Below are 22,657 nucleotides of genomic sequence, written 5' to 3' on the forward strand. Positions count from 1 at the left end.
GACAGTTTGTTATAATTTCTGTTCTTTTACATTTGCTGAGGAGTGCTTTACTTCCAACTATGTGGTCAATTTTGGAATAGGTGTGGTGTGGTGCTGAAAAGAACACATATACTGTTGATTTGGGGTGGAGAGTTCTGTAGGTATCTATTAGGTCCGCTTGGTGCAGAGCTGAGTTCAATTCCTGGATATCCTTGTTAACTTTCTGTCTTGTTGATCTGTCTAATGTTGACAGTGGGGTGTTAAAGTCTCCCATTATTATTGTTTGGGAGTCTAAGTCTCTTTGTAGGTCTCTAAGGACTTGCTTTATGAATCTGGGTGCTTGTTTATTGGGTCATATATATTTAGGATAGTTAGCTCTTCTTATTGAATTGATCCCTTTACCATTATGCAATGGCCTTCTTTATCTCTTTTGATCTTTGTTGGTTTAAAGTCTGTTTTATCAGAGACAAGGATTGCAACCCCTGCCTTTTTTTGTTTTCCATTTGCTTGGTAGATCTTCTTCCATCCCTTTATTTTCAGCCTATATGTGTCTCTGCATGTGAGATGGGTTTCCTAAATACAGCACACTGATGGGTTTTGACTCTTTATCCAATTTGCCAGTCTGTGTCTTTTAATTGGAGCATTTAGTCCATTTACATTTAAGTTTAACATTGTTATGTGTGAATTTGATCCTGCCATTATGATGTTAGCTAGTTATTTTGCTCGACAGTTGATGCAGTTTCTTCCTAGCCTTGAAGGTCTTTACAATTTGGCATGTTTTTGCAGTGGCTGGTACTGGTTGTTCCTTTCCATGTTTAATGCTTCCTTCAGGAGCTCTTGTAGGGCAGGCCTGGTGGTGACAAAATCTCTCAGCATTTGCTTGTCTGTAAAGGATTTTATTTCTCTTTCACTTACAAAGCTTAGTTGGGCTGGATAGGAAATTCTGGGTTGAAAATTCTTTTCTTTAAGAATGTTGAATATTGGCCTCCACTCTCTTCTGGCTTGTAGAGTTTCTGCCAAGAGATCAGCTGTTAGTCTGATGGGCTTCCCTTTGGGGGTAACCCGACCTTTCTCTCTGGCTGCCCTTAACATTTTTTCCTTCATTTCAACTTTGTTGAATCTGACAATTATGTGTCTTGGAGTTGCTCTTCTCGAGGAGTATCTTTGTGGCATTCTCTGTATTTCCTGAATTTGAATGTTGGCCTGCCTTGCTAGATTGGGCAAGTTCTCCTGGATAGTATCCTGCAGAGTGTTTTCCAACTTGGTTCCATTCTCCCCGTCACTTTCAGGTACACCAATCAGACGTAGATTTGATCATTTCACATAGTCCCATATTTCTCGGAGGCTTTGTTCATTTCTTTTTATTCTTTTTTCTCTAAACTTCTCTTCTCGTTTCATTTCATTCATTTCATCTTCCATCGCTGATACCCTTTCTTCCAGTTGATCGCATCGGCTACTGAGGCTTGTGCATTCATCACGTAGTTCTTGTGCTGTGGTTTTCAGCTCCATCAGGTCCTTTAAGGACTTCTCTGCCTTGGTTATTCTAGTTAGCCATTCGTCTAATTTTTTTTCAAGGTTTTTAACTTCTTTGCCATTGGTTGAAACTTCCTCCTTTAGCTCGGAGTAGTTTGATCTTCTGAAGCCTTCTTCTCTCAACTCGTCAAAGTCATTCTCCGTACAGCTTTGTTCCATTGCTGGTGAGGAGCTGCGTTCCTTTGGAGGAGGAGAGGTGCTCTGCTTTTTAGAGTTTCTGGTTTCTCTGCTGTTTTTTTCCCCATCTTTGTGGTTTTATCTACCTTTGGTCTTTGATGATGGTGATGTACAGATGGGATTTTGGTGTGGATGTCCTTTCTGTTTGTCAGTTTTCCTTCTAACAGTCAGGACCCTCAGCTGCAGGTCTGTTGGATTTTGCTGGAGGTCCACTCCAGACCCTGTTTGCCTGGGTATCAGCAGCACTGGCTGCAGAACGGCGGATATTGGTGAACCACAAATGCTGCTGCCTGATCATTCCTCTGGAAGTTTTGTCTCAGAGAAGTACCCGGCCGTGTGAGGTGTCAATCTGCTCCTACTGGGGGATGCCTCCCAGTTAGGCTACTCAGGGGTCAGGGACCCACTTGAGGAGGCAGTCTGCCCATTCTCAGATCGCCAGCTGCGTGCTGGGAGAACCACTACTCTCTTCAAAGCTGTCAGACAGGTACATTTAAGTCTGCAGAGGTTACTGCTGCCTTTTGTTTGTCTGTGCCTTGCCCCCAGAGGTGGAGCCTACAGAGGCAGGCAGGCAGGCCTTCTTGAGCTGTGGTGGGCTCCACCCAGTTCAAGCTTCCGGGCTGCTTTGTTTACCTACTCAAGCCTTGGCAATGGCAGGCGCCCCTCCCCCAGCCTCGCTGCCGCCTTGCAGTTTGATCTCAGACTGCTGTGCTAGCAATGAGTGAGGCTCCATGGCCGTAGGACCCTCCGAGCCAGGTGCGGGATATAATCTCCTGGTGTGTCATTTGCTAAGCCCCTTGGAAAAGCGCAGTATTAGGGTGGGAGTGACCCGATTTTCCAGGTGCCATCTGTCACCCCTTTCTTTGACTAGGAAAGGGAATTCCCTGACCCCTTGCGCTTCCTGCGTGAGGTAATGCCTCGCCCTGCTTCGGCTCACGCACAGTGCGCTGCACCCACTGTCCTGACCCACTGTTCAGCACTCCCCAGTGAGATGAATCTGGTACCTCAGTTGGAAATGCAGAAATCACCTGTCTTCTGCGTCACTCCAATTAAAAAATTTTTAAGGTGTTTTAGAGGGGCTCTTTAGATAGGAAAATAGTGAGCAATAAATGAAGGTGGGTATGGAAATCCTTGTTTAAAAGGCAGCAAACATAATTTGCTTAGGGCAAGAAGACACTAACATTAAAAAGTGAACATTATATACTACATACCAAACACTGTGCTAGATATAATTCATATTATAATATTTAATCCTCACAGAGGTGAGATTCATAGGGAATTATAGATCAGGTTGGGGTGACATAATGGAAGACTTTGGAGTTAGACTAATGACTTTGGACATTATCTTTTTCTATTTTTTTATCCAGCTCCCTCTCCCACACCCACGCTGAAATTATTCTAAAGCCTTATTTTCTTGCTCCATAAAACATGCCTATTCTACCTTGGCAATATTCCTATTCTATTCTACCTTGCCAATATTCCTCCATTCCAATCCACCAGCAGATTACCTTGCAGGTTCTTCTCACACAAAATGTATGTACAACATGCTTCAGTTTCCATTTCCTCATGTAGCCAAATGGCATGCTTCTATATACAGTACCACTGAGATTCTGAAAAAGCTAAACATTAACCTTCTAAGACTCTCTTGCAGTGAGACATAGCCATGAGACATAGTTGTGACTAACGAGATACAAAATGAAATGTTCTAGGGAGCTTCTGAGAAAGCTTGCTTTCCTGACAAGAGGGAGAGGGTTAATGGAAATTGCCCTTCCTCCTCCATTCTGTCTTGAAAGCCTGATATTAGGAGCCACAACATTGCTGACCATGAGGGAAAGGCCAAGAGCCTCACAAAGATTCAGGCCCTAATCTTTCTGATCTATTGTACCAACATTGGCAGTTGTCTATTATTGGATTTCTTGTTATGTCAGAAAAATTAGATCAATTCATCTAAGCCATTGCTAGTTAGGTTTCTGGTATTTGCAGCTGAAAACATTCTTGATATGAACAACAAACATATCCACCTGTACCCATCCTTACTTCTTTCCATGTTGTCTCAGGAAGAAGCACCCCACCTCCTGCCTGTGGTTAATCTAATTCCCTTGGCTCTTGAACCTGTCCCTCTATTCTCCTTTGAATACGGAGACCTTTTTTTTCCTCATCTATCTTCAGCTTCTCCATTTCCACTGGATTCTATTCTATGCATATCAACAGACTCAAGTCTTCACCTTAAAAATACTCTTTCTGATGAGAACAAAAACCTTTAGCTAGACTAACCAAGAAAAACCTTTAGTGGCTGGGCACGGTGGCTCACGCCTATAATCCCAACACTTGGGAGGCTGAGGTGGGTGGATCACTTGAGGTCAGGAGTTCAAGACCAGCCTGGTCCACATGGTCAAACCCCGTCTCTACTAAAAATACAAAAATGAGCCAGGCGTGGTGGCAGGCACCTGTAATCCCAGCTACTCGGGAGGCTGAGGCAGAAGAATTGCTTGAACTCATGAGGTGGAGGTTGCAGTGAGGCAAGATTGCGCCACTGCACTCCAGGCTGGGCAGAGTGAGACTCTGTCTCAAAAAACCAAAAAACAAAACAAAACAAACACAAAAAACAAAAATCTTTAGCTAGACTAACCAAGAAAAAGAGAAGACTCAAATTACTTAAATCAGGAATAAAAGAGGATACCTCAATACCAACCTTATATAAATTAAAAGGATTATGGAGGAATACTTAGGAATGAAGAACTATATGCAAACAAATTAGGTAATTTGATGAAATGAACAAATTCCTAGAGAGACACAAATTACCAAAAATTACTCAAAAAGAAAGACAACCTGAATAGATCTATAACAAGTAGAGATTAAATCAATAATTTGATATCTCCCCACACAAATAAAAGGCCTGGGCCCAAAAGGATTCACTGGTGAACTCTATCAAGTACTTAAAGAAGAACTAATATGCAGTTCTTCCCAAATTCTTATAAAATTAGAAGGGGAGGGGACACTTCCTAACTCATTCTGCTCATTCTGTTTTTTTGTTTGTTTGTTTTTTGTTTTCTGTTTTTTTTTTTTTTTGAGAGCCTCACTCTGTTGCCCAGGCTGGAGTGCAGTGGCACGATCTGGGCTCACTGCAACCTCTGCCTCTTGGGTTAAAGGTATTCTCCTGCATCAGCCTCCCGAGTAGCTGGGATTACAGGCATAAGCCATCATGCCTGGCTAATTTTTGTATATTTAGTAGAGATGGGGTTTCACCATGTTGGCCAGGCTGGCCTGAAACTCCTAACCTCAAGTGATCCACCCACTTCGGCCTCCAAAAGTGCTGGAATTACAGGCATGAGCCACCATGCCCGGACTAAAATTCTCCCTTCCTTTGGCTTCTATGACACCACTCTTTCCTTATTTGTACATCTCTGATCTCTCAGATGACCTTTTCTTTTTTTTCTTTTTTTTTTTTTTTCAGATTGTCCTTTCTTGGTCTTCTCTTCAAGTTCCTTATTCTCTGCCTTTACTGTAAACCTTGGTAATTTAGTTCTCATTATATACTTCTCTTTCTGTCTCTCATGATCATCTCATCCATGCCCACAGCTTCAACTACCCACTAAAGTGTAATGCTTCCTCGATTTTCCACTTGTAATTGATCTCTCTCCTGGGCTCCAAACCTATATTTCAACTGTTTTGAACATGTGTATCCCAATATATATCCTAATGTAGTTTTACATTTTTTATTGAGATAAAATTCACATTGTCAACACACAAAAAATTCCGATGTAGAGAAACTGAAACCCAACAGTTTCATCTCATCCTTGGAGTACTGGCTGGGCTTGGTGGCTCATGCCTGTGATCCCAGCACTTTGGGAGGTGGGAGGATTGCTTGAGGCCAGGAGTTCAAGACCAGCCTGGGCAACATTGTGAGAACCCATCTCTACAAAAAAAAAAATTAGTCAGGCATGGTGGCACACACCTGTAGTCCTAGCTACTTGGGAGGCTGAGGTGGGAGGATCACTTGAGCCCAGAAGTTCAAGGCTGCATGCCATAGCACTCTAGTCTGGGCAAGAGAGTGAGACATCTCAAAAAAACAAAAAAGAAAAAAAAAGAGTACCTTAGGCTCTATATTCCTTCATTCAACAAATATTAATTGAACACATATTATGTGCCAGATGCTGTACTATACCCCGGAGCATTCACCTAGGGAGCACCCCAAATTAAAATCATCTGCCTCCTCCAGTCCTGCTTTTCCTCCTTCTGAGAATAACAAATACACAGAAAATAATGTAGAAATAGTTCTTAAACATATTTTTAAAAAGTTCAACTTCAGTCAAAATAAGAAATACTGTTTTTAAAATATATGTTTAGCAAGGGTAATGCATACTACGTTGGTGAAGGAATGGTTAAAAAAAGGCACTCTTATACATGCTGAAGGAAGTATAAGTTGTTATAACTCCTATGAAAGACAACTTGATATTATCTAGCAAAAGTTAAAAAGCACATGAACTTTGACTCAAAAATTCTACTTTTAGGAATTTATCATATATATGATATATAATATATATATTCAACAATATTAATTGTTGAATTAATGTTGAATAATTCAACTTTTCTCTCAACTCATGCCTGTATGTCCTTTCACTTGTTTCATCACCTGAAAAATGAAGATAATGCTTTCTTTATGGGGATATATATATATGAAATAGAGCAATGTATAAGAATATCCACTATAACATTGTTTGTAACAGAAAAAAAATAGACACAATGTCATGTCCATCAATAGAGTACAAATGCAAAGTATGGTATAAAATGAAAGAAGCAGACATAGGAGGAGGCAAGATGACAAGAATAAGAATCAAAATAGATTACAGTATATCTATTGCTATAGCACAATCACTGTTATGGAAAAAAATCTAAGATATTTTAATAAAATTTTAAAATAAAAAAACAAGGCACAAGTGTATAGCATGCCACTATTTTTGAATTATGTTTATATTTCTAATTTTTAAGAACAATCTCAGTAAATGACACACAAAAAACTCTCCAGTTGTTCTTGAGTTCATAGAGAATAATCTTCAGATTCTTTAATATGACAGATAAGAAATTGCACATTCTGAACCTCAATTATCTTTTCAGCTCATCTCCTGCTTTTTCACTGTAATACTCTATACTCTAGCCATAACAATGTATAGTTTTCAAAATTCAACTTTTCTGTCAACTCATGACTATATGTCTTTTCACTTGTTTTATCACTTGAAAAATGATGAGAATGCTTTCTTCATGGGGATGCAGTAAGAATTAACAGATACATGTGCCTTCAGAATGGTGTTGCAATTAAAAAAAAAAAGAATTAATTTATACAATGCAAGCAAAGTGTCAATGCCACAAAAGCTCGTTAACTGCTACTTTTGGAAATGGTAGAGAAGGTGATTTGGGTCAACCTCAGGTAGAAGGCAACTAGACAAGCTGAAAAAACTTACAAAAATAATCTGCTTAAAGGCATCTGCGTGTTAACAATGTAGTCAAGAATAACTGAGCCAAAACCCAGAGGATAAGAATTCACAGAGGTGACTTCGGCATTTGAGGCTGCTTTTTCCTGAGGGTTTGCTTATGAGAGTCAAAGACACTGGTAAACACTTCATACTTTTTTTTTTTTTTTAGATGGAGTCTCACTCTGTTGCTCAGGCTGGAGTGCAGTGGCATGATCTTGGCTCACTGCAACCTCTGCCTCCCGAGTTCAAGTGATTCTCATCCCTCAGCCTTCCGAGTAGCTGATACTACAGGCACGTGCCACCACACTTGGCTAATTTTTTAAAATTTTTGTAGAGACGTGATTTCACTATATTACCTAGGCTGGTCTCAAACTCCTAGGCTCAAGCAATCTGCCTGCCTTGGCCTCCAAAATGCTGGGATTACAGCTCTGAGCCACCGTGTCTGGTCAGTAACAATGACAATATTCTTGAGAGTCTTATAAGTTCTCAAATTTGAGAAATACAGAATTATTGAACAGAGCCAAAAAAGAATTAGAGGGCAATCTTCTCAGAGAAGTCTTGAGCAGCTGGAGATCAGAGGCATCGTCTCTTTAACATTACTAATATCTGGAACTCTACTCCTAATTTAGAGTATTCATGCAAAGTATAAGCCTCTAATACATACCACTGAAAATTAAGAACCCATGTAAAAATATCAAAGTACTAGTTTTTTATTTCTGTTTAGTTTTTAAATTCTCTAAAACTCTTAGGATTGCAGAAAAGCACTTAACACACAAAAAGTTGCACCTACCCTTTCTCAATCACATCATCCTTAGAAGAACCTGGATACAAAAGCGCCCTCTTCCAAGGCTTTTGAGTTGCTGTTTTTACTTCAGGTGATTTATTGGGAGATTTAGGAGGTTGTGATAAGCTGAATTCTTCTTTCTAAAAGATGGTAACATAATGAGCAAAATAAAAATAAGAGAGAGAAAAAAGCACAGCTCTGCATCTATACCTCAAATTTGTTCTGATCACTAGAGTACTTTTTCTTTCACTCTGCCTCCTACAATGCTTGCCATTAGAATAGAAATTTTTTCCTTCACTAACTCCTACTTTTATGCAAGCAGCAAAGTGGAATCAAACAGCAATTTAGACTGTAAAAAAGGAGGAGCCAAAGGCTTATATCCTTACTTCCACCATTGTGAAAGAAGACTCTTTCCTGGAGAAAGAACATTGTAAAAACTATTCTTTATTCTATAACTGAACAGGTATTAGAGCTAGATATATGTATGTGTGGCGAGGGCTGTGTGTGGGGCCGGGGGGGCAGGGTGCGGGTGTCAGCAGTCACAGGGCAGCGAAATGAAACAAAGATACCCTTGGTCCACATAAGAAGGGCTCTATATCTTAACAGAACTATTTCCTTCCATTTTGGGGCATTTATTTCATGGTCATTTTTCCTATTCTTAGTTATTTATGGTAAAAGTTAACAATTTAAATCCAGAATATGAGATGCATGGATTAAAAAAAGTATAAACAACTAAATGTCCAAATGGAGAATGGGATATACATAAATGTAACATTATACAATACTTAAAAGTAGTAGTTACAAAAATGATGACACACATGGAAAAATCCTTATGATAAAAGAGATAATCAGAAAACAAAAGTGTAGGTACAGTAAAACAAAAAATTCACAGAAGCAGCCTAAAATAAGTTAGTAATTGTCTGGAAGTAGGTAAGATCAGAACTCCAGTTTCCAAATTTACAGTAGTTTTATTATTTTTATAATTATTTTTATAATTTCAAAAACAAACATACAAAACTTTTCAATATGTCAACTTCCATTAGAATACTATATACATTGCAAGAAAGCAAGGAATATACTTATAATGTTTTATTATCCAGAACAAACAATAAAACCTTATATATACTCTATGTAATAACTACTAATAATTTTTTTAAGAATTCTATAAAGAAAATTAATAACAAGTATATTCTATATATAAATTCCTATATATAAGGGCTTACATCTGTTTCAGTAATTCAGAACACAGCATGACATTAAACAACACTCTATAAATGAGAGTTACCACAGGAGGCTGAGCTTATTATTTAAAGGATATAATACAAAAGTAGGCAAATTTATGGAAACAGAAAGTAGGGTGATGGTTACCAGGGGCTGTGGGGATGGGAAAAAGGAGAGTTGGTCTTTAATGGGCAGAGTCATATTTGCAAGATAAAAAAGTTCTAGAGATCTGTTTCACAACATTGTGAATATAACTAACACTATTGAACTCATACGTATAAAAAATGATTAAGATGACAAATTTTATGTTATGTTTTCTACTACAATAATTTTTTTAAGTTTTCTTAAAATAAAAAAATTAACGTATCATATAGACAAAGGCCTATATTAGACTTTTTGAGCTTGCTGGCTTAGGTGAAAGCTAGAAGTAGCCAGAAAGTAACTGATGGGGATGGGTGGGGAAACAAAAACGAAACAAAAAAACCTGAGAAAGGGTCACAGTGGATTGTAGCAGAGGGCGGTATAAAGGAACTGCTCTCCAGCATGAGTGTGATGGTGGATACACAATGTATACTTTTGTCCAAATTTACAGAACTATACACTAAAAAGGGTGAATTTTGCTGTATATGAGTTATACCTTAGTTTCTGTAATGGAAAAATAAAATGGAATTGAGCTCTATTCCTTACAGTATTTTCTGCCAAGGAGAGAGAGAGTGAGATCAGAATGAGTTGTCCAACTAGAAAACATCAATGACAGCATACGGTAATGATTTTCAGGAAGTCAAATGAAAACAACAGATGAGAAGTCAGGTTTATACCACTTTTTCACACAAGCTAATCTCTGCCCACTCATTTGGCATTGTTCTCTTATTCAAGTTCCTTTCATCAACCACGTCACTTATTTTTTCTTCTCCCTTTCTTTTCAGCTTAATAATGTTGTTTGTACAAATGTTCATATGTTATCAGATGATGTGCTCCCTGTGCTACAGCTCCAAGATGAGGAAACATTTGTGCACTAAAGTGAAATTAACTTAAAATGTGGTCCCCAAAGCAGCAGCAAGAGCATCACCAGGCAGAGAGCTTGTTAGAAATGCAAATGAGGCTGGGCACGGTGGCTCAAGCCTGTAATCCCAGCACTTTGGGAGGCAGAGGCGGGGGCAGAACACCTGGGTCAGGAGTTTGAGACCTGCCTGGCCAACATGGTGAAATCCCGTCTCTACTAAAAATAGAAAAAAATTAGCTGGGCGTGGTGGTGGGTGCCTGTAATACCAGCTACTTGGGAGGCTGAGGCAGGAGAATTGCTTGAACCTGGGAGGCAGAGGTTGCGGTGAGCCGAGACCATGCCATTGCACTCCAGCCTGGGCAACAAAAATGAAACTCCATCTCCAAAAAAAAAAGGAAAAAAAGAAAAGCAAATGAATCCTTGGGTTCCACCCCAGAACTACTGGATTTTGATCTCTGGGTGAAGCCCAGGAATCTATTTTAACAGGCGCTTCAGCTGACTTTTCTGAATGGTAAAGCTTGAGAACCACCAGTCTACAGCAGTGTTTCACATATGAATCACCTGAGAACCTTAATAAATTGCAGGATATAAAATGTGGCTCTAATGTTCAGGAAGGGTTGAGAACTTCAGTTGTAAGCCAACCCCCTGATTTTACAGAGTGACCCTGACCCATTCCAGATCAATTAAATCAGAATCTCTGAAGGCATGACCCAGGCATTGGTATGTCTGAATAGTTCTTCAGGTGATTCTAATGTTTCCATGGTTAAACCACAGACAGGGTTAAGGTCCCTCTAGCTCTAAAACACTGCTTGTGGAAGTAAAACTTTAAAAACTGTATTATATATCTTCTGCCTTTTAAAATAAGACATCCTGAATATAAAGCAATCTTTCTAAGAGGTTGTAGGTGACTATATGGCCAATAACAGTTAACATGCAACACCTTCAAGGGCTACTATGATTAATAAGGCTCTTTACTTCTGAAACACAGGTCATATCTACAGTTACTGCAGATCTATGCCAAAATGTAGGGTTATTTATTTCTTCTCTATAAAGTTAGTTAACTTTTCTTCTCTTTTTGAACTTTCCCTCTTTATATTTTTGTACTGTTTTCCCCATTTGAAAAAATGCTTATAACTTATAATTCAGCTATTGCTACTTCTCACTCATTCATTCAATTTATACTTACTCAGCAACTATTATGTGCCAGGCACTGTTCCAGGCACTGGTGAAATGCACTTAAAGAAAAGTTCTTTACATTCTAGTAGGAGGTAAAAGACAATAAATAGATAAATCACATGGTAATAAATATAGTAAAGCAAAATAAAGGAGGGCAAAGGGTATAGATAGTGATGGAGGGCATGTGTGCTATTCTATGTAAGTGTGTTTATATAGAAATAATAAGCCTCAAGAATAGCCTCTCTGATTAAGTGGCACTTGAGCAGACACCTAAAGGAAGTGAGGGGGAAAGCCATCTGCATATCTGGAGGAAGAGTGCTCTAAGCAAGGCAAACAGCAAGCACAAAGCCCTGGAGATTTTTCTGTGATGTCTTCAGTGAAGAGCAAGGAGACCAATGTGGTTGGAATGGAGTAAGTTAGAGTGGTAGGAAATGAAGTCAGAGGGTTAGCAGGAGCTTATACAACTGTGTAAAGACTTTGGATTTTATTCTGAGTGAAAAAGAAGACCACTGGAGAATTTTGAGAAGGTGAGTGACATGATTTTATATATATATATATATATATATATATATATATATATATATATATACATATATATATATATATATTTTTTTTTTTTTTTAAGACACAGTCTCGCTGTGTCCCCCAGGCTGGAGTGCAGTGGTGCAATCTCAGCTTACTGTAAGCTCCACCTCCTGGGTTCACACTATTCTCCTGCCTCAGCCTCCCGAGTAGCTGGGACTACAGGCACTCGCCACCACACCCGGCTAATTTTTTGTATTTTTAGTAGAGACGGGGTTTCACCATGTTAGCCAGGATGGTCTCAATCTCCTGATCTCGTGATCCGTCTGCCTCGGCCTCCCAAAAGCTGGGATTACAGGCATGAGCCACCGTGCCCGGCCATGATTATATATTTTTAAAGGCTCACTTTGGCTGCTTGGTAGAGAACAGACTGTAGGTTTTCTTATTTCCTAAGTGTTGCAGCTTGTACATTAGCAACAATCACAACAAAGCTTATAATGAAAATTATCAGTGCACAAACACTCGAGCATACGTATTTTATTACAAACTTAGTAGAGATCATAGCATGAATGTACACCCTACCTGGATCTCAGGTATCTGTGGAATGCAAGATTTGGGTCTTAATGGCAAGAGGGTTGCCATTTGTGGAAAAGGGTCAATATCTTTCCTTGGTTTTGCTTGACGGAGGTGCCAGAATTTCAGTTCAGCACTAGCATATTTTGTTGAGGCTGAATGGGTAACACAGAATCTTGGTGCCCTGTTTATTGGAAAAATAAATGTAAGATTAAACTAAACAATAAGCCTCAAAAATGAAAAGCCTACAAAATACATAATAGCTGTGCTCACAATTAACAGTCTTGCCATACCTTTTTTCTAATAACTTTTACTTCTTTCTCTACTGCGTAGCCTTGAAAAAATATTTTTCTATGATATGTCAGCTGCCTGCAATCCCATTCACTCATACAAAAAGGCAATATACATTGGGAAAAACATCGTAAGTAAAATTATGTTCAAATTATTAGCTGCTTGATAAGAAAACTAAAAATATAAAAATTAGCTGGGCATGGTGACGGGTGCCTGTAACCCCAGCTACTCAGGGGGGTGAGGCAGGAGATTAGCTTGAACCCAGAAGGCGGAGGTTGCAGTGAGCCGAGATTGTGCCATTGCACTCCAGCCTGGGCGACAAGAGCGAAACTCCATCTAAAAAAGGAAGAAAGGAAGGAAGGAAGGAAGGGAGGGAGAGAGGGAGAGAGGGAGGGAAGGAAGGAATCTGTCTGTCCATAAAGGAATTTTTAAAACAACTTACAGTTTCTAGTAAAATAAATATAAAATGTACTTGGGATAATTTTAAAGCACCTTGGCATTTATAATAAAAATTGTTAGAATAAAATTAACATTTAAAACATATAAACTTTTTTTTTTCTTTTGACACGTAGTCTTGCTCTGTCACCCAGGCTGGAATGCAGTAGTGCGATCTCAGCTCACTGCAACCTCTGCCTCCCGGGTTCAAGCAATTCTCCTGCCTCGGCCTCCCAAGTAGCTGGGACTACAGGCGCATGCCACCATGCCCGGCTAATTTTTTGTATTTTTAGTAGAGACAGGGTTTCACCGTGTTAGCCAGGATGGTCTTGATCTCCAGACCTTGTGATCTGCCCTCCTCAGCCTCCCAAAGTGCTGGGATTTCAGGCATGAGCCACTGCGCCCGGCCTATAAACATTTTTATAATGCTTAAGTATGCTACTAAAGTAGGTTATAATGCATACTATTTATTTTCAAGCCTTAAATTTGAAGGTAAGAATTAATTTTACAATAATTTATATAAATCAAAGACCAACATTACTGCCAGAAACTTAGGGTAAAGAATGTCTGGCACAATATTAAGGCCACGCTTAATTGGATAGACATCATGGTATTCAGTATGTGGGCTAACACTTTATTGGATATAGGGTTAACTCCAGCTGTAAGAGCCTGCTGCTAATTGCTTCTTGGACCAGGTCTTCCCCTTAATGCCACAGCCCAAAGACTAATTCTTATTCCATATTTCAAGGCCTGGTAGAAAATTACTTCCCTTTATAATAGGAAGAATGACTATGCATGATGGCTCATACCTGTAATCCCAGTATTTTGGGAAGCCATGGTGGGAGGATTGCTTGAGGCCAGGAGTTCAAGACCAGCCTGGGCAACATACCAAGCTTGTCTCTACAGAAAAATTTTTTAAATTAGCTGAGCATGGTGGCATGTTCCTGTAAGTCCTATCTACTTGGGAAGCTGAGGTGAGAGGATCACTTGACCTTAGCAGCTCCAGGCTGCAGTGAGCCATGACCATGCCACTGCACTCCAGCCTGACTGACAAAGTGAAACCTGTCTCTAAGAAAATTTAAAAAATTTTTAAAATAAAGTAAAATAGGAAGACGATGGATATCTCTCCTGATATGAACACAGATTGGGAGTGAAAGAGAACCCAAAGTCCATAATTAGTTTAGGATCAGAAAGCATTTGGTATAGATCTCTGTGGTCATTCTATACTGTATTTCAGAACCTTTACTTGCAGACTTGGAAATATTCCAAATTACTTATTTTCATGTCAGCCAGTAAGGGGGCATATCTATAGACTTTTATCAAATAAATCATACATGGGATGGCCGGCAGAACTCCTCATGGCACATGGTGATGGTGGTTGTGGGGTAAGGCTCCTCCACCTTTGGAAAGGGGAAGGAATGGTGGGAAGCACTACAAGTTATGCTTTGAGTGTCAGCTCAGCCACAGTAAAATAGAACACCAGGTAGACTTCTAAGGTGCTTGACTCTAGTCCTTGACTCCTGGATGGCACCTCTGGACCCATCTAGGGCCTGCGGGAACTTGCCACCCTGAAGGGAAGGACGCAAGCCTGGCTAGCTTTGCCACCTGCTAATTGTAGAGCCCAGGGCTTTGAGCAAACATACACAGTAGCCAGGGAGTGGTTACAGCAGGGCTTGGGCAAGACCCAGTGCTATGCTAGCTTCAGATCTGACCCAGCACAGTCATAGTGGTGGTAGCTGCACTCCACTCCCAGCTTTAGGTGGCTCAGAACAGAGAGACTCTATTTGGGAGAAAGTAAGGGAAGAGAACAAGAGTCTCCACTTGGGGTCCAGAAGATTCTCCCAGATATTGTCTGAGACCATCCAGGAGGTACCTCTATGAGTTTGCAAGAACAACAGCATTACTAGCCTTAGAGTGCCCCCTAAAGCAGATACAGCTTATATCACAATACCCAAGTCCTTTCAAATATCTGGAAAGCCTTCCCAAGAAGGATGGGTACAAAAAAGCCCAGGTAGTGAAGACTACAATATCTACCTGATACGGTTTGGCTCTGTGTCCCCACCCAAATCTCACCTTGAATTATAATTCCCACATGTCATGGGAGGGATCCAATGGGAGGTAACTGAATCATGGGGGCAGGTCTTTCCGATGCTGTTCTCCTGGTAGTGAATAAGTCTTACAGTTCCCCTGCACAAATTCTTTTGCCTGCTGCCATGTAAGATATCCCTTTGCTCTTCCTTTGTTTTCTACCATGATTGTGAGGCCTCTCCAGCCATGTGGAACTGTGAGTTCATTAAACCTCTTTGCTTTATATATTACTCAGTCTTGGGTAGGTCTTTATTAGCAGCATGAGAATGAACTAATACAGTAAATTGGTACCAGTAGAGTGGGGTGCTGCTGTAAAGATACTGAAAATGTGGAAGCAACTTTGGAACCGGGTAACAGTCAGAGGTTGGAACAGTTTGGAGGGCTCAGAAGAAGACAGGAAGATGTGGCAAAGTTTGGAACTTCCTAGAGACTTGTTGAATGGCATTGACCAAAATGGTGATAGTGTGGACAATAAAGTCCAGGTTGAGGTGGTCTCAGACGGAGATGAGGAATTTGTTGGGAAATGGAGCAAAGGTGACTCTTGCTATGTTTTAGCAAAGAGACTGGTGGCATTTTGCCCCTGCCTCAGAGATCTGTGGAACTTTGAACTTGAGAGAGATGATTTAGGGTATCCAGGGGAAAAAATTTCTAAGCAGTGAAGTGTTCAAGGGGAAGCAGAGCATAAAAGTTTGGAAAATTTGCAGCCTGACGATGCGATAGAAAACCCATTTTCTGGGGAGAAATTCAAGCTGGCTGCAGAAATTTGCATAAGTAATGATGAGCCAAATGTTAATCGCCAAGACAATGGAGAAAATGTCTCCAGGGCATGTCAGAGAACTTCACAGCAGCCCCTCCCATCATAGGCCTAGAGGCCTAGGGGAAAAAAAAATGTTTTTGTGGGCTGGGGCCCAGAGCCCCCCTGCTGCTGGTGCAAGTCCCTCTGAAGCCTTGGCAGCTTCCACATGGTGTTGAGCCTGCAGGTGCACAGAGGTCAAGAATTGAGGTTTGGGAAACTCTGCCTAGATTTCAGAGTATGTATGGAAATGCCTGGATGTCCAGATAGAAGTTTGCTGCAGGGGTGGGGCACTCATGGAGAACCTCTGCTAGAGCAGTGAGGAAGGGAAATGTGGTGTTGGAGCCCCCACACAGAGTCCCCACTGGGGCACTGCCTAGTGGAGCTGTGAGAAGAGGGCCACCATCCTCCAGACCCCGGAATGGTAGATCCACCAACAGTTTGCACCGTATGCCTGGAAAAGACACAGACACTCAATGCCAGCCCATGAAGGCAGTCGGGAGGGAAGCCATACACTGCAAAGCCACAGGGGCAGAGCTGCCCAAGACCACGCAAACCCACCTCTCAGATCAGCATGACCAGGAAGTGAGACATAGAATCAAAGGAGATCATTTCAGAGCTTTAAGATTTGGCTGTCCTGCTGGATTTTGGACTTGCGTGGGGCCTGTAGCCCTTTCATTTTGGCCTATTTTTCCCATTTAGAATAGGCATATTTACCCCATTCCTGTACCCCCACTGTATCTAGGAAGTAACTGACTTGCTTTTGATTTTACAGGCTCATAGGCAGAAGGGACTTGCCTTGTCTCAAATGAGACTTTGGACTATGGACTTTTGAGTTAATGCCAAAATGAGTTAAGACTTTGGGGACTGTTGGGAAGGCATGATGGTGTTTTGAAATGTGAAAGGAACATTAGATTTCTGGGAGGGGCCAGGGGAGGAATGATATGATTTGGCTTTGTGTCCCCACCCAAATCTCACCTTGAATTGTAATAATTCCCATGGGTCATGGGAAGAACCCGGTGGGAGGTAATGGAATTGTGCAGATGGGTCTTTCCCATGCTGGTCTTGTGGTAGTGAATAAGACTCATGAGATCTGATTTTTATAAATGGGAGTTCCCCTGCACAAGCTCTCTTGCCTGCTGCCATGTAAGACATCCCTTTGCTCTTCCTTTGTCTTCTGCCATGATTGTGAGCCTTCCCCAGTCACATGGATCTGTGAGTCCAATAAACCTCTTTCCTTTATATATTACTCAGTCTCAGGCATGTCTTTATTAGTAGCATGAGAATGGACTAATTCTTCAATGCCCAGACACTGAAGAACATCTACTAGCTCAACATGATCCAGGAAAAAACAACCTCACCAAATGAATGAAATAAGGCAACAGGGACCAATTCTGGAGAAACAGAGATATGTGACCTTTCAGACAGAGAATTCAAAATAGCTGTGAAAAGAAAACTCAAAGAAATTCAAGATAACACAGAGAAGAAATTCAAGATTCTATCAGATAAATTTAACAAAGATATTAAAATTGTTAAACAGAATCAAGCAGCAATTCTGGAGCTGAAAAATGCAATTTGCATTTTGAAGAATGCATCAAAGTCTTAACAGCATAATTGATCAAGAAGAAGAAAGCATCAGTGAGCTTGAAGACAGGCTATTTGAAAATACACACTCAGAGGAGACAAAAAAAAACCAACAATAAAGCATGTCTAAACAGCCTCAAAAGGGCAAATCTAAGAGTTATTGGCCTTAAAGAGGAGGTAGAAAAGAGATAGGGGTAGAAAGTTTATTCAAAGGGATAGTAACAGAGAACTTCTCAAACCTAGAGAAAGATATCAATATCCAAATAAAAGAAGGTTATAGAACACCAAGCAGATTTAATCCAAAGAAGACTACGGCAAGGCATTTAATACTCAAACTCTCAAAGGTCAAAGATGAAGAAAGGAACCCAAAAGCAGCAAGAAAAATAAACAATATACCGGGACCTCTAATATATCCAGAAGCTGACTTTTCAACAGAAACATTATAGGCCAGGAGAGAGTGGTGGCATGACTTATTAAAAGTAATGGCAAAAACTGCAATAACTTTTGCACCAAGCTAATATTTAAAGTGCTGACGGAAAAAACTTTTACCCTAGCATAGTATATCCAACAAAAATATCCTTCAAATATGAAGGAGAAATAAAGACTTTCCCAGACAAACAAAAGCTGAGGGATTTCATCAACACAAGACCTGTCCTACAAGAAATGCTAAAGGGAGTATTTCAATCAGAAAGCAAAGAATGTTAATGAGCAATAAGTAATCACCTGAAGGTATAAAACACACAGGTAATAAATAGCAAGTAAACAGAAAAACATAGACTATTATAACACTGTAATAGTGATGTGTAAACTACTTTTATCTCAAGTAGAAAGACTAAACAATGAACCAATCAAAATTAATAACTACAACACCTTTTCAAGACAAAGACAGTACAGTAAGATATAAACAGAAACAACAAAACATTTAAAAGTGGGGGGGACAAAGTTAAAGAATAGATTTTTTATTAGTTTTCTTTTTGCTTGTGTGTTTATGCAGTGTTAAGTTCTTATCAGGTTAAAATAATGGGTTATAAGATAGTATTTGCCAGCCTCATGGTAACCTCAAACCAAAAAGCATACAATGGATACACAAGAAACAAAAAGCAAGAAACTAAATTATATCAACAGAGAAAATCGCATTCACTAAAGGGAGACAGGAAGGAAAGAAGGAAAGAAAGAATACCATAAAACAACCAGAAAACAACAAAATGGCAGAAGTCCTTACTTATCAATAATGACATTGATGTAAATGGGCTAAACTCTCCAATCAAAAAACACAGTGGCTGAATGGATGAAAACACAAGGCCCACTGATATGGTGCCTTCAAGAAACACACTTCACCTACAAAGACACATACAAACTAAAAATAAAGGGATGGAAAAACATGTTCCATGTCAATGGAAACAAAAAAAAAAGCAGGAGTAGCTATATTCTATCAGACAAAACAGATTTCAAGACAAAAACTGTAAGAAGAGACAAAGAAGGTCACTATATAATGATAAAGGGGTCAATTCAGTAAGAGGATATAACAATTTTAAATATATATGTACCCAACACTGGAGCACTCTGATATATAAAGGAAATATTATTAGAACCACAAAGAGAGATAGGCCACAATGCAGTAATAGCTGGGGACACCAACCCTCGACTTTCAGCATTGGAGAGATCTTCCAGAGAGAAAAATAACAAAGAAATTATATCAAAGTCAATGTCCTCACTGTGATATTGTACTATAGTTATGCAAGATGTTACCATTGGGGGAAAATATATGAAAGATACACAGTATATCTCTGTATTATTTCTTTTTTTATTTTTCTTTATTTAAAAAAATGGTTTTAATAAAATAGAGATGGAGTCTTACTGGGTTGCCCAGGCTGGTCTCAAATTCCTCACCTCAAGCAATCCTCCTGCCTCAGTCTCCCAAAGTGCTGAGATTACAGGCATGAGACATCATGCTTAGCCTTCTTTGACTATAAGTCTACAGTTACCTTAAAATAAAAAGTCTAGTGCAGATAAGTGACACAATCAGATTGATTACACTCACATGGAACAATTCACTGATCTTCAAATGGTATATATTTTTTTCTACTATGCCCATTCTCTTTCCCTTGCTTCAAGTCCCTCAAGTTCCCAGGTAAAATATTACCTCCTTTCTATATTCTGTGCATTTACCATACTTTCTTTTATTATACTAATGTCACATGTATGTTCTTCCCATCATACTGTGACCACAAGGATTTGATCATGTTTCACCCTTGTATTCTCAGCATAGCACTTAGCCTATAGTAATACTCAAAAAAAGTTTATTAAGATGATAAATCTGCAACTTTAGCTACGTGTATATATATATATACACACACACACACACCCCAACTTTATGAAATACCGATCATAAAAATGTCACATATAGAAGAATATGCTCCAAGCTGACAGCCAAATCAGGAACATACCCCTATTCACAACTGCCACAAAAAGCATACCTAGGAATATAGCTAGCAATATAGCTAGGAATACTTAGGAATATAACTAAGTAGGGAGGTGAAAATTTTCTACAAGGAGAACTACAAAGCATTGCTCCAAGAAATCAGAGGTGACACAAAGAAATGGAAAAACATTCCATACTCATGGATAAGGAGAATCAATATAATTAAAATGGCTATACTGCCCCAAGCAATTTATAGATTCAATGCTATTCCTATTAGACTACCATTGAGATTCTTCACAGAACTAGAAAAAACTATTTTAAAATTCATATGGAACCAAAAAGAGCCTAAATAGCCAAGGCAATCCTAAGCAAAAAGAGCAAAGCTGGAGCCATCACACTACCCGACTTCAAACTATACTACAGGTCTATGGTAACCACAACAGCATGGTACTGGTACAATAACAGACACACAGACCAATAGAACAATAGAGAATGCAGAAATAAGACCACACACCTACAACTATCTGATCTTTGAAAAACCCAACAAAAACAAGCAATGGGGAAAGAATTCCCTATTCAATAAATGGAGCTAGGATAACTGGTTGGCCATATGCAGAAGACTGAAACTGGACCCCTTCCTTATACCATACACAAAAATTAACTCTAGATGGATTAAAAAGACTTAAACGTAAAACTTAAAAGCTATAAAAACCATGGAAGACAACCTAGGCAATACCATTCAGGACATAGGCACAGGCAAAGATTTCATGACAAAGATGCCAAAAGCAATTGCAACAAAAGCAAAAACTGACAAATTGGATCTGTCTAAACTAAAGAGCTTCTGCACAGCAAAGGAAAATATCAACAGAGTGAACAGACAACCTATGGAATGGGAGAAAATTTTTGCAAACTATGCATCAAACGATGCATCTAATATCCAGCATTTATAAGGAACTTAAACAAATTTACAAGAAAAAAAAACATTAAAAAGTAGGTAAAGGACATGAACACTTTCAAAAGAAGACATGCACGTGGCCAACAGTCATATGAAAAGAAGCTCAACATCATGATCATTAGAGAAATGCAAATCAAAACCACACTGAGATACCATCTCAAGCCAGTCAGAATGGCTATTAGTAAAAAGTCAAAAAATAACAGATGCTGGTGAGGTTGTGGAGAAAAAGGAAGGCTTATACACTGTTGGTGGGAGTGTAAATTAGTTCAACCACTGTAGGAGATAGTGTGGCAATTCCTCAAAGCCCTAACAACAGAAATGCCATTTGATACAGCAATCCTATTACTGGGTATATACCCAAAGGAATATAAATTGTGCTCTTATAAAGACACATGCATGTGTATGTTCATTGCAGCACTATTCACAATAGCAAAGATAAGGAATCAACCTAAATGCCCATCAATGATAGACTGGATAAAGAAAATGTGGTAAATATATACCATGGAATACTATGCAGCCATAAAAAAGAACAAGTTCGTGTCCTTTGCAAGGATATGGATGGAACTGGAGGCCATTATCCTCAGCAAACTAACATAGGAACAGATAACCAAATACATCATGTTCTCACTTATAAGTGGGAGCTAAATGATGAGAACACATAGATACACAGAGGGGAACAACATACACTGGGGCCTATCAGAGGGTGGAGTATAGAAAGGAAGGAGAGGATCAGGAAAAATAACTAATGGATATAAGGCTTAACACCTGGGTGATGAAGTAATCCATACAACAAACCCCTAATGACACAAGTTTACCTATGTAACAAACCTGCACATGTACCCCTGTACTTAAAATAGAAGTTAAAAGTAAATAAATAAATAAAACGTAAATTCTGCTGGAAAAAAAAAAAAGAATATGCTCACCAAAGTTAAAAGGCAATTTAAATACTGTCCTGCCTTATTGTGGATTTAAAGTCACCCAAACATCCAAATTATCTAAAGGACAAGTACCTTAAAGAAGGCCAAAGGTATAACAGTCTTGTCATTTTAGGTTTCCATAAGTTATATATCCATAAGACAAAAAAAAGTATAACTCATAACTGGCCTAAGAGAAGTGAAAGTAAGTAACTGATTCATGTTTTCTTACCAATACAGAAGTAAAGGTTTTAAAACTTCAGACTGAATACTTCTTAAATGCTCTTCATTCCACTGTGATCCATCTAACAGTTTAAATTTTGATAAGATTTCTGCAGAAAGGTAGTAATCTCCATTGCTCACTAGATAGCATTTTTTCATCTTCTCAAGATGTCTGAAAGAAAACACATTTCCACATATACACACACCCATATTGGTAGAATATTCAACTACCAAAATGTTTCCACTTCTGAAATGTTTCAGACAAGTAATGAACTATCTCAAAACCAACACTGAGTGTCAGAGGTAACAAAAATTTTTGTGGAGGTGAAGATATTTCTCACAGTTATGGAAATGGGAAGGGTATTTGTGACAAGCTGAATAAATGACCTTTCAAAGATGTCTATGTTCTAATTTCTAGAACTTGTGACTAAGTTACCTTACATGTCAAAGGGAACTCTGCAGATGTGCTTAAGTTAAAGACTTTAAAGAGATCTCCTGTATTATCTAGATGGTCCCA

General features: G+C 39.2%; 1 protein-coding gene across 2 annotated transcripts in view; it reads right to left on the reverse strand.

Moving 5' to 3' along the window:
- The window catches only part of RGS22 (regulator of G protein signaling 22), a 154,420-nt gene that overhangs the window by 85,953 nt on the left and 45,810 nt on the right, over positions 1-22,657 (reverse strand). For both annotated transcript variants that reach the window (XM_055286886.2, XM_055286885.2), the window contains exons 9-11: positions 22,151-22,312; positions 12,446-12,620; positions 7,948-8,081 (exon numbers count right to left, since the gene is read on the reverse strand). In XM_055286886.2, the coding sequence (XP_055142861.1) occupies positions 7,948-8,081; positions 12,446-12,620; positions 22,151-22,312 (471 nt within the window). The remainder of the gene's footprint in view (positions 1-7,947; positions 8,082-12,445; positions 12,621-22,150; positions 22,313-22,657) is intronic.

This window comes from Symphalangus syndactylus, chromosome 7 (genome assembly GCF_028878055.3).
Source record: "Symphalangus syndactylus isolate Jambi chromosome 7, NHGRI_mSymSyn1-v2.1_pri, whole genome shotgun sequence".
Classification (NCBI taxonomy): domain Eukaryota; kingdom Metazoa; phylum Chordata; class Mammalia; order Primates; family Hylobatidae; genus Symphalangus; species Symphalangus syndactylus.